Below are 13,553 nucleotides of genomic sequence, written 5' to 3' on the forward strand. Positions count from 1 at the left end.
ACTTACCTTTGCACTTGATAAACAGGGTTTATCGATAAACTTAGTTTTTCGCTCGAATAACAGAGTTTTCCTCGATAAACCTATAGTTCTCCGTTCCTTGCATTGGTTACCTGTAGAAAAAAAAGGATTATTTTCAAGATTCTGTTGTTAGTACATCATTCAGTTCATTCTTTCTCCCCCGTATACATAAGGAATTCTGTTCAAAAATACAATCCCACACGAAGGCCACGTTCATCATCAGATACACTCATACTCCAAACAGCCAGAGTTAAACATGGGTATGGTGATTGTGCTTTTTCCGTTATGGGACCAAAATTGTGGAATCAGTTGACTCTTCAGTTAAGGGAACTGTCATCTACAGAGTCATTCAAATCCAACCTTAAAACTTATCTGTTCCTTTCATACTGAGGACTCACTGTAATTGCTGTATGTGATTAATGTTGGATCAATATTGTATTTTTAATTGGTATATGTTGTATTCTTTATTTGGTATATATTTGTTTTTGTTTACCATTTTCTTCTTTGTTGAAATGTTTGAATATGTATATGCATGTAAATATCTTTTCATTTCTGAAGCGCCATGAGCACTGAAAAGTGGACCTGTGCGCTATATAAGTAGACACTTATTATTGTTATCATTATAAACAGAGTTTATCGAAAAACTCAGTTTAACGATAAACTCTGTTTATCCTGCGAAAAGCTAAGTTTAACGATAATCATGGTTATTTAAGCTTTGCCGAAAGGGGAAGCTTGTACAGAGTTACGAGGATTACGACCTGCTAGAGCTCAGCTAACTGCAGACTTACGACTAGTCGCAATGCCGAACATCCATGTGAAATCAAAAGTGCACTTTGTCTGTGCAGGCCTACAAAATGTTGGTTGTATAGTAAATCTTTACTACACTGTGGCTCAGTCTCATCGACGAATTGCGGTAGGCCAAGCGAAATACACTATGTCATTTGTTTTTTTGACAACTGCCGAAATGCAACTACTGGTTAGTACAGTGTAGGCCCTATCAGTGTCGTTTAACGTCAGAAGCGGCAAAGTAAGACGGCACACGAGCACTGGCAACGCTATAAGCTCAAAGCGCCCACTACTGACAAAGCTTGAATTACTCAGATTATCGATTAACAAAGTTTATCGACCAAAAAATTTTATTGCGATAGTTTATCGCGATAAATTGAGTTTATCGTCGAAAAACTCAGTTTATCAGTCGATAAACTAAGGTGAGGTTTTTTTTTCGAGAAAACATGTTTATCAAGATAAACTTAGCTTTTCACTTGATAAACTGATTTTTTCTTTTTTTTTCATAAACAGAGTTTAGGTAAGCACACTTAGTTTATCACTCGATGAATACTTTTTCGGCAATAAACTACTAGATTTTGTAGATTATTTGGCAAGTGGCGCGCCATATCCGTCCCCCAAACGCTGCTGCTACGATGCTTTCGATGGCTGTATACGCGTTTGCCGTTCTCTCCCGATCTGCTAGCTGGGTTGTTTACGCGGCGAGACTACATTTTTAACATGATGCGCACATAATTAGTGGTCGTGATTGGGTTGTTCCCTGGGAAATCCCCACTCCACAACTCCCTCATTAGTCATTATTAATGTGACAGGATGGGTGATATCGTGTGAGCTCTTACGTGACGATGCATGAATCAAGTTTTAAAAGTCATACCTGGGGAAGTCGTTGTCAGCAGCGAGAAGTATGCTTCCTAGGTGTTCACTGGTTGATACCAAAGCTTGGACTGTGAAACGACAACCAAATGTGTTGGCAGCAGTGGTGGAATGAGTTGGGGGGGGGGGGGTCTTGGAGGATGGAGCAACACTAATTTACTGGCAATAATTAGACTTTGAACGTCGTTTTTCACTATCACGTAACCTACAATTGACAATTCACGTTAATCACGTTGATAAGTGTAGCTTCGTTACAACATAAAAGATATAAGATATTTATGCACACTCGTACTACTATTGTAACGTGCATTATGTGAAGTGTCATAACGATGCACGAATTGTTATGACATCATTTTTGGATTTTCCTCCTAAGATTTTAAATTGAATGTCATTTCGTCGGATAGTGTCAACAATTTCTGCATGTCCTCCATAACAGTTGTTTGCTTATACACTTCCTATTGCTCCAGTCAGGACAGGGTCAAAGGCATGATAATGACTTGATGATGTTATCAGGTTAGGACAATGATTTATTCGGACCTTGTCCGATATCAAAAAATGAAGGGGGGGGGGGTAATTAAAATGAAGCGGCAGCGCCCCTATACAAAGTCTGTAAATCCGCCAACTCAATGGGTTGTTTTTCAAATGTTACCATACGTTTCAAAGAATTTGGAATACTATTTACTGCAATCATTTCTTGCACTTTCAAAATATAGTTGATCTTACACTATATTTTTTTTCTCTTCATTAGCAGTAGGACATGATTACACACAAGGGCTGAAATTATTTGAGGATTTTGTTGTTACTATATGTTAGCCTACTCATCAGATCTCATGAGAGGGAGGGATCTCACAAAGGAACACGATAACTTGAATTCTGAGCAATAGATGATTGGTTACTGAATGTTGTTTTTAGTCCGCTAGAGATAAAATCTAGGCGTTTGGCGAATGATAAAACAACTAACGCACAATCTACCCGGAATAGAGACTTATCGGGGGTAGATGAGGAGTGAAATTGAATGGTAATTTTTACTTTACCATGAATTAAGAAAACGAGTAACGCTTGTATGGAAAATGGCTTCGTTTCATTTTCATATCTACATTCAAACAACGTTACACAAACTGAGCACGTGCAGAAATAGCAGGTTATATGATTAAGACGTGAGGCAAAATTTTGTAAGAACCCGTCGTATAGTAAGCGCATCCAATGCATGACAGAAAGATGTAGATATACACAAATGCACTACATTCACATGAATACATACACAAACATGACCACATTACACATACAAGTAAAGAGTCCTGCACGTTGTTATAGGACCCACGCATTCTTCAACAACACTTTCATTCACGCACAGAGACTCAAAACAAAACAATATTCAAATTTGATTAGGTTCAATTCAATCATACTTAATTTTCATCTAACAGAAGATAACATAATTATTATAATAAAAAAGTATACATTTGACATATTATAATGTTTATGAACAGTAGATGACAATTTTCAGAGGTGTTAGACATAAAGTCTAATAAAAATGAATAAGTGAATGATGAACTTAACAATGCAAAAATTTTTCAGTGGTGTAAAAAAAGCAAGGCTCGCACTCCGCATCACGTGGCTGACGGTTAATTTACGTGCTCATTTCCAGTCTCGACCATCATCAGTACTCTTAGAAAAGGTTATTTTCATATTCAGTTTACTGAATCTCCACGAGATAGAGACGATATTTTCACAGCTCTTTGAAGCACACACACACACACACACACACACATACACACATACACACATATGAAAGCAAGCGATTTTAGTAATCCTCGACCTTCTTATAAGGTCAATATTCTGTTTATTGAGTTAATACAATTAGTTAAGGTTAAGGCAGATAAAAGAAATCAATCAAAGTCAAGGTCTCTTTGTGTGCAGATAACAAATACAGTTTTAGTTTGCGTGAAAACGAACAAACACCTTAAATTCATTCAAGACTATAAGGACTCTGAGAATTTCTGAACGAAGTGGCATTGTTTATGCAGACATTGCAAAACTGATGTTTGTTGAAAATATAATCATCCGATCGTTGACTATGTGATTATTTAGATGCAAAAGATACTCTCAGGTCAGTCGGTGAATGCGTATAATGTAATTTAAGTTGTTACTTTACAATTCTAAGTGAGGAAAATTATTGAACTCGCTATAGGGAATGATTTCATGAAATACGGACTGATCTAACACTTACTGATGAAAGGCTATATACAAGAAATCAACGCGAACCGTCCTTTCATCTGAATAATCTCAGGCTATTCTAGCCTGAATAACAGGATTTTACACATAGTCTCTATCTTCACATTATCCACAATATATTTATATTTCAATTTTCAAATTGCCATGAAAAGGACAGATGAGAAAAAACGTTTTGTTTTGTTTTGTTATTTGGGTTTGTTTGTTTTGGATTGTTGTTAGTTTGGTGTTTTTTTTAGCTGAAGTATCTATATGTCCTGCTTCGTTCTTATTTGTCCTTATATGAAAAAAAAAATGCATCGCAATACATAAAATCATTGTACCATCTCTCCGCAATGTTCTACAGCAACATTAAGAGGCGATATCCACGTCATAATAAATGACAGCTCATTCTTCGCCTCACGTCAAATTATATTATGGCCTCTCCATACGATATACCCTTCTTCTGGTTTCCATGGTGTTTCGTATTTCTGACACACAACCTCAAACTCTCTTCATTCAGTGAGCGAGCATGCTCCATCAAGGCATTTCTTTCTCTCTCTTTTTTTTTTTTAATGGGGGGGGATGGGCATCGATGGATGTGTGAGTCCTTTGTGTAGAGAATTTTGTCCACGGTGAGTAAGCAAAATTTGCTGGTTTGCTCTGTCAATAAGAAATTATAATAGTATATGCACGGGAGCAGCGGTGCGTGCATATTGGCGAGAATGGACTTGGCCATACTTCAGCTATAAGCTGAGGGACAGAACGAACGCCATCACACCTGCTGAGATACCATTCGGACTTCTCCCGACTATCGCTGATTGCTGTAGCTGGCATATTTCGCAAGGAATTTTCTACTCTCTAAGGTAAGAATTCGACACAGGTTTTTCCATCGAATTTAGTCTTTTTTCCCCCATTCGGTTTGATGCATTATTATAAATTATGTACTTTAATCCTGACCCTCGAACCCGAGTTGTACCAATACACATTTTCATTTTCGTCTTTGGTCGACCATATTTGCATAATGTCTCAGTCATTTTCGTCAATGTACTAACATCATTGTCATAATTATACAAATCAAAATCTTCGGTCGAGTTAACTGATGGGCAATATGACATGCAATAGATAGTCATGAAGCATTTCATTTTCGTCAAGTTTCGTTGAAAATCTTGGCAAATTTATTTTGGTGCAAAAACAGACACATGCTACCACTCACACGTATACACACACGCACACACAGCTTCTTATGCTCCAGAGTCCATATGCATAGTCCATGTATACAGAAAAACAAAATGTACACACAAACATAATATTGTATGCATCACGATGTTTACATTTTAGCAGTCGGCTTGTCAATGTTGAATAATAGGCCTATAGGTATAGGCATATTATATATATTAGCTCCTGTTTATCATTCTAGCTTGTGTAGCCTGCTGTTATCATACGAGAGAGAGAGGGAGAGAGAGATAGAGATAGAGAGAGAGAAGGTCAGAAAATGAATGGGAAAACCATGCATTATCAAACCGTTCGCTGCAAAGATAAAGGGAATGGTATGTATAGCCTATATTGCTATACTTCATCGGACATGGCCAATAGTTGTGTATGAAGGACGAGGCACAACACACACATACACACACACACACACACACACACACACACACACACACATACACACACACACAATATCAATATGGGTCAATACTTTTTTTTTGCAATATACAGCAGCTCTCGTGTTTTCAATTAGGTCTGATGACACGGATCATGTGGCCATTATCTGTCTATGAGGTTGGGTTTCCTATATGTTGTAGAGAAAGCTATGGAAAGATCATTGGCTATGTCAAAAGGTGGCCGGGTGTTCCAAGTTGTCTGACTTACGTTGCCCTCCATAGCAGTAAGACGAAGCTGAACATCCTAGTCCTAGTCAAGGTGACAAAGGCTGTAGTTCTCTCATGATGCTCCGAGAGTCTCACGATCCGATCTTCTAGAATCATCAGCCAGGTGTGAAGTCTGGTAGAAGGTGGCGTGCTCAGATAGCAGTGGAGGAGGCCAAGTAAAGGGTAAAGCATAACAAATGGTTGGTGCAACTCAAACAGGTCTTATGGGTCTAGTTGGGGTGGACCTCAACCAAGCGGTGGTGGTCAACGGCTTCAGTCAGGGAGCAACGTGACCTTGTCATGCTGAAGATTCGGGAGGCTGCTGTACGTGGCTGCTGTGGAAGCTTCTTGTGGAGGAAGAATCTGAGTTCCTGTGAAGCACAGCCGCCATTACGGACGTACTGAACTCTCGGATTACCACTGACAGCTATCTACACAAGACGTCCTTGTTTTTCAAGAAAGAGATCCTTAGACAATATTTCATTTCATTTCCGGCAAAAGTAAACAATACAATGATAATATCATGACATTTGCATATATTAAAAAAATCGTAACTTCATCTTTTCAGGATATTCATTGCTTATCTGGAATAACCGTTTTCCAAACTGTGTTCTATTTGTATAAAGAATAGATTTGCGTCTGAACCAGGTAGAACAGCATGGCATCCCCAAGAGTGACCCTCATTACCGGCTGCTCATCCGGAATTGGCCTCAGCACCGCGGTCAACCTGGCTAAGGATCCAAACAAGTCGTTCCGGGTCTACGCCACCATGCGGAACCTTGCCAAGAAAGGGGACCTGGAAAAGGCGGCGGGCAGCACCCTCAACAGTACACTCTTCATCCTGAAGCTCGACATCAACGAGGAGGAGCAGATCGTCTCGGTTGTCAAGGAGATCATGAAGAGAGATGGACGCATCGATGTTTTGGGTAAGTGATCTTCAGTGGTTGCAGTAGAGGGACACTCGGGGTGAGACAAATTGGGAAAAAAAATATCATTTCGCTGTGATTAGTCTAGGAATCTTAAGATAGTATGCCCTATGAGCCTATACAACTCTCTGGGGGAGAAGGCGCCGCGACTCTTGCGACTTGAAAGACCTAATGGCTTGCACTCCGGGGCAACTTTCGATACGTCTTCAAACAAGGTGGTAAATTATTCTCCTACAAGTCGCAGATCCGTCGCTGCAACACCTCCGAGGATTCTTTTCAGTCGCGGAGTCGTCTCCACAACGTTTCCTATGGGTGGCAAGGTCTCCGCAAGGTCTCCGCAAGGTCATGGAGACGCTTCTGAGCTCAAGCAGACAAAACTTAGTCCCCGCGACCTATCCGCGACTAAGGAGACGTCGCGGAGACGTCTCCAAGACTAGCTGGAGACTGAACAAATTCTCCAAAAAAAGAATCGAACACGTTTGATTTTCCTGCGACTCCCGGAGACTCATTTAGATTACGGGAGACGTCGCGGAGACGTTGCAAAGACGTCTTCCTCTACTAAGGAGACTGAAGTCGCCAACAGATTGTGAACTAGTTTCCAGACCAACGGGATACCCAATTTTCCATTATCGCCAGTTTTCTTTTACTGCCACTGTAGCATTTGTTGTGATAAGTATCTCTGTATATCGATTAGGCTAATTCATCTATACTCCCACAATGTTGTCTACCATGACAAATTTGCAGAAAAAAAAAACACCTATAATATTAGCTTGACTTTCGTGAGAGCAATGACTGGTTTTTCGTAGATATTAACCGATGATTCCATACAGAGTGCAATTATAAAGCTGCCCTAGGAAACAGAAGTGCAAAGAGATTTTACATCTTCTAAACATTGAACACTATTCAACTTGACTTAAATAAAGCTGTAAACATTAATACAGTATACTTTTACTAACTTATTTTTCAGTTAACAATGCTGCATTTGGACACATGGGTGTCTTTGAAGAGATGAGCATGGCACACATGAAAAGTATGGTCGACACGAACATCCTCGGGACTTTCCGGCTGACCCAGGAAGTAATTCGGGGCATGAAGGTCCGAAGGTCAGGGCGCATCGTTAACATCAGCAGTCTTGCAGGCATTATTGGTAAGCAATGATTGTTGTTTTAGGTGATTACAGAGCCGTGTTTACTATTGGGACTCTTACACCTTTATGTCAGAAGACACAAATCTACATTTACTTGTGCCGGTATCACGTGCACATGGGTGTATGTGTGTGTGTTTGTGTGTGTGTGTGTGTGTGTGTGTGTGTGTGTGTGTGTGTGTGTGTTAAAAGGCGAAGGCAGACAACCTTACCTGAACAATATTGGCAGAATCTGTGTTACAGAGAAAGTTAGCTCCAATCTTGTGATTTTGTTATATATTTACATCTAAACTGCACAAAAAAAAAGAAATAGTAAGATAATATGTGATAGGTAATTCAAGGACTTTCTTTTTATGTAACAAGTGAGGTATCATTTTAAAAAGCCTCTGTTTTGTTCCTTCTTTATCTTCCTCTATCTCTGGTTCAAATGGTTGACTTACTTTAACATTTTTACAAATGAAACTGTTTTCTCCTTATGTATCCCCGCCAAGGTTTGCCTTATACCCATGTGTACGGAGCGACTAAATTTGCACTGGAGGGCCTTGCGGAGACCTTGTACCCGGAACTGCGCTGCTTCAACGTTTGGTACTCTCTCTGTCATTTATACTGCTGATTTTCACGTTTATTCTATCAGTGTCAGGAATGGAACCCAATACAGCGCCAATATTATTAGAAATTCGTAGAAGAATCGAAGCGACCTAATAAAGCTGGGTGCTTGATTTGCCTATACATTTCTTGCCTTAACAGTTGCTTAGTATCCTCACCATTGGCCTGCATATACTGCACATGCATGACCATCTTACCGGAAGCAGAAAAGTAAAACCAACAACAGAACAAATCGAATGATAGTGTGGCCATCTTGAATTGCATATTGTACAATGAATAATCATTTAGACCATCGGGCACTGCATGGGGAACAATCATTGAGCAGTATGACAGCCTATTATTGATATAGTTAATGTTGTGGTTAATACCTTTTATGATGACGTTGATTAAGATGATTATGGTGGTGGTGGTGATGATGATGACGAAGATGATGATGATGATGATGACGCAAATAGTATTCTTGACCGGAGGGTTTGGATTTAAAAAAAAAAAGGTTCATCTTATCTCCTTGTTTATCTCCTCCAGGCAATTTATGTGTTTTATTTTTGTGTCCTCCTGACAGGATCAGTACAATTTCCCCCGGTCCTGTGCAAACCAAATTCCAGGACAACATGGAGGCCAACAAAGAGGACGCTCCATCGTCTACTGATCCAAACTCACCATCAGCCAAGGTAAGACGTTTGTACCAATAACCATTGCCGATAATGTGAGCAAAGTTGACCAGATTTCGATTCTCCATTTTGTGGCCGTCGCTGCAGTGATTAGTGTGCTATTTTTATCAGTTCCATTGATTTTTTTTTTTCATGGAAGGAGATCTTGCCTACTCTCCTTGCCATGGTGTTGAGTATCGTTGAGTATTCAATACTGTAGACAAGATGAAATGTTGCCTAAAAAGTGTTTTCAGTTTGCGTTTATATGAAAGTGAAGGAAAAGTGTTTTAATGAGGCTGTTACGTCGAAGAAGATTTTATAATTTTATACTGGAAATGACGGAAGCAAGATAAACGCCTAAGAGTGTGTCTCAAATTGAGAATGGAGTGGATAAAATTAATGCAAATATGAAATAGATTTTACTAAAGAAGAATTTACATAGCGCAAGAGCATGCAACAATTTAGAAGTTTGAACGTGAATCTTTGTAATTATCAAACAGATCAAGAAAAACTGTCATTGCTAAGCCATATTTTCTCATATAATCTCTCACAATTCTCTCTTGAAATTGTTTAACTTTTTATGAATGGTTTGGTTTCTTCCGATGATAATAGTGCAACGTCAAAAGATTGTTTGTTTTATGCTAGTAACCGATTAGGTCTGTAATCATTACGACAAAATTGTCTGTCTTGTCCATTTTCAGCTCATGGGGGCGTACTTTGGCAAAATGTGGGACTCGTTTATGAAGGAACTGCAGAGCGGAGAAGACGTTACCAACGTCATCTTGAAATGCCTGAATAGCGCGGAGCCGCTCCTCCGCTACCCAACCAGTGGATGGGTGGACGGCTACATGAAGGAGCGATTCGCGGACGGCGTCGGGTCGGCAGCGGCCAAAAATTTCTTTGAAATTATGGAACCAGTTGCCAAGTAGAGGCAAACTATAGTTATCAGGTAGAGACGGAGCCAGTTCCTAGATAGATGGCAAAAGCAGTTGTGACGTAAGAGGTTCACTTAAAATGACACACTCGGTATGGTTGGGTATAAACTAACGATAGTGAGACCTCGTGAAACGAAACAGAAAACGTGTAGCTGAGTGGATATTATCTTTGTAAATAGTACGCGGGTGAGATACTTATTGGCTGACCACCGAGTCATATTTGACTCCATTAAACAACTCATCTCGATTTGCTGTCTCGAAGACACAAAGTGCTTATAAGATGAATCATAACCTCGACCATTTAGGATATTGTTATAATCGTTTTGTTTTTGTCTGTTGGAAATATCACTCAGAAACTTATGAACTGATTTTGATCATTCTGTTCAAGGAAAGAAAATGTACTCTGTTGTTAAAAAAATAACAACAAAATAATAACTTTGTTGTTGATCCAAATTACAAATTTTTAACTAGGATTCTTTCTTTTTTTTTTCTTTTTGAGCGGATGCTTGCGGAAGCTCTATTGCTTTAATGACTCGTCACCTCGTAGAGGTTGGCGCTCTTCGAATGCTTCTAGCGTTACAAGACCGAATACGTCGTTTTCACTAGCTGTCTTTGTCTGTATAATTCAATAATAGAGCTATCTTCAAATTCGATATCATGACACATGAATGATTCGGTTCAACCACTTCATAAGTATGTTATACTGTTAAATTTCATCGAATTGAATGCACTTACTGAAGGGCGAAATTAGACTGCATGTAAAATCACAGTTATGGTGCAATAATCTTTTTGCAAGAACAATAACAGGCTTTATTTGCTTTAAGGTGATTCAGTGAACACCATAGAATAATTGACGAAAGTGACGTACTATATCACGATATTTCCACTGCAATCATGTGTTCTCTCGTTTTGGTTTTGTCAAGGTGTGAACTCTGTGTTATGAATATAGATATGAGCAAAGAAAAATATCTCAATAAATGAGTAGAATTTATTACATAATAATAGCTTGTTAAGTGTTTAAACGCCTACATTTGTTTAATGAATTGAGTGAGTCATACAGGTACATAAGTCAAGGATATGAAGTACTAACTGCACATGCATAACACATTGGTATAGCAAATTGTTTCTGCCAATACGGCGTTTGGTGCGTTGTTAGCAGGAGGCCCTCTATTGACAGAACCTCAGTAAAGGTCTTACAAAATTGTACAATGTTGTTAGTGCACGTCTACTATTACATCGTAATTGTTCATTGGCCAAAACATCATTGAAGTCAAAGTGGAAAGATTAAGTAAGCGTGCAATAGTCATGAAGCACTGATACCGGGGAGCTTTTGATCCATTATGCGAACGGTTAGACGACGGAGCTTCTCGGGTTGGACGATGGAAGCAGCTGTCTCGCGCATGTGCGTAACACCATTTTTTGATATAAAGTATGTGAAGCACTAAGCATATACAACACTTAGGCAAATAAAGAAACCAGTGCCTGTTGGTAATTATGAGAGTTTTGTCTTGTTTATTCCCTTTTTATGTGCGGTTTGTGTGGATGAATACGTGTGCATGTGTTTATGCGTTTGTTGGGGAAGAGAGATGCGGTGGTCTTCCTAGTTTAACCTGTGTGTCATATTAATTTCCTGTCCATCCGTTTGTGTGTGAAATTTGTACGCATTTTGACTTATTTGCACAGAGAAGGTTAGAAGTAGATCAACAACTCATTCCACTTACTATCACTGGAGAGGAGGATTGATCTCACATTATTTTGTGAGAAATGCGAGAAAAAAAGTCGAAATTTTTTTTATTTACTTAGCGAGCATGATCCGTCACAACATTTTTTTTTTTTTGAGGGGGGGGGGGGATTTCAACAGGTGTCAGAGGCTTCTATAGAGAATTTTGTCCATTGACGAGTAGGAAAAAAAGAATTGCCGGTACGAGCTATGCAAATATGACATTTTGAAATACATGCAGCAAATTTACGTGCATTTGCGATAAGGAGCTTCGCCACTGCATTATGCTTCACCTAGAACTGAAGGACCGAAGTAATGGCACCTGGGGATCGGGGAGGAGGGTATTTAGGATGGGGTCACACAGTCCCGACGCAGACACAAGATGGCGACACGACCATTGAATGTTCAATTTCTTGCGAAGTCGGCCTCGAACATGGCCAAAGCCAATAAACAGGCGACACAAATTACAAAATATCGCACGATGACAACCCGCACCACAGAAGAATTTTTGACGAAAATGTGAATCTTTACTTTAAAAAGAAAAAATATATATATTACAGGGACGGTGTGGTTCTGGTTGAGATGGGGATTCAGGTATTAACTTTTTGTGAGATAATTAGAAACTACTTATAAAATTATGAAATAAAATGGCGTACAATTCTAAGAGGAATTGAAAGTTTATTTGATTTAAAAAAAAAATGTTTTGAATGGCTGAGATATCCCAAAACAAAGTAAAACAAAATGGTCCTAATAAAAGGTGGGACCCGTCTTTTACTAGGACCACTTGGTTTATGGATATCTCGGCCAATTCAAAACCGATTTTCTTCAAATAAACTTTTAGTTCTTCTTAGAATCAGATGCTTTCTAATATGGAATATAAGTGGTTTTTAATTATCTCAAAAGCTAAAACCTGAATCTCCATCTCAACCAGAACTATACCATCCCTTTAAGATATTAAATCTGCTCACAGTTTGTTTATTTGCAGATGAAACAGAAACTCAGCTTTAGTGCTTCAAAATAGTTCTAAAATGTGAATAAGGGATAGAAACAACATGTAAAAAGACCAAAAAAAGTTAATCAGTGCTATCAATGTATTGTAAAATATGCAAAAATTAAAAAAAGTTCTAATGAAATTGTTTCCAGACTAAACCGTCTACAGTTATGGTTCAGTGAGAAAAATAGTGATATCTCCTCATATTTTAGGCTTTATTGCAAAATATTCATGTTTTGTGATACAACTGACCTATACACATTATGCTTCAAATGTGACAACTCGAACATATTTTAAATCACTATTCCCAATGGTAAACAGTGGCCTACCTTTAAAGCACTTCCCTTCATCATATTTTGATTATGTGTATTTTAATGCAGTTATTTCTTCTGTAGCTAATTGTGTATCATTTCAATTATGTCACCACGATCGGATAGGCCTATGTTCTGAGGCTGTAGAACATAATATACTTAAGGAGAACGTTTTGGGCTAATATGTTGCATTTTCGTCGTTGCCCAGCCGAAATCGTGGCGTTATTTCACACATTCCTGTCGCACATGTGCTACAGTTTAGAGCAAAAATTGACAGTTCTGCAGGCATGTGGGAGCTATACGTTTTCCCTTTAAGAGCTTTCTCGTTCACGAAGATTTTATATGTTTGCACTCATGAGTCGATAAAGTCGTACTAAAGGCCTGATTTCAAGGAGCATGCGAACGTTCAGGGAAGGACACTATAGCCCACTATGAAACTCGACTGACCAATTGCACGTACACGCTATACTTCCGAACTGCGAACATCCGACTGCGAACGGCCGCGAACGGC

The 13,553-nt window shown here is 39.0% G+C and overlaps 2 protein-coding genes across 2 annotated transcripts; both read left to right on the forward strand.

Moving 5' to 3' along the window:
* The first annotated feature begins 4,615 nt into the window (after window positions 1–4,615).
* Window positions 4,616–7,843, forward strand: LOC139738594 (retinol dehydrogenase 8-like). Its single transcript, XM_071649210.1, has 3 exons — window positions 4,616–4,751; window positions 6,391–6,685; window positions 7,653–7,843. Exons 2-3 carry the CDS (start codon window positions 6,418–6,420, stop codon window positions 7,841–7,843), a joined length of 459 nt encoding a protein of 152 aa, XP_071505311.1. The 5' UTR covers window positions 4,616–4,751; window positions 6,391–6,417.
* Window positions 7,844–8,304: 461 nt separating this feature from the next.
* Window positions 8,305–10,781, forward strand: LOC139738595 (retinol dehydrogenase 8-like). The gene is made up of 3 exons (XM_071649211.1): window positions 8,305–8,414; window positions 8,998–9,106; window positions 9,787–10,781. Exons 1-3 carry the CDS (start codon window positions 8,305–8,307, stop codon window positions 10,012–10,014), a joined length of 447 nt encoding a protein of 148 aa, XP_071505312.1. The 3' UTR covers window positions 10,015–10,781.
* The last annotated feature ends 2,772 nt before the right edge of the window (window positions 10,782–13,553 follow it).

Source organism: Diadema antillarum, unplaced genomic scaffold, assembly GCF_040938485.1.
Source record: "Diadema antillarum isolate AM-2024a unplaced genomic scaffold, OU_Dant_1.0 seq00000759_RagTag, whole genome shotgun sequence".
In the NCBI taxonomy this organism is placed as follows: domain Eukaryota; kingdom Metazoa; phylum Echinodermata; class Echinoidea; order Diadematoida; family Diadematidae; genus Diadema; species Diadema antillarum.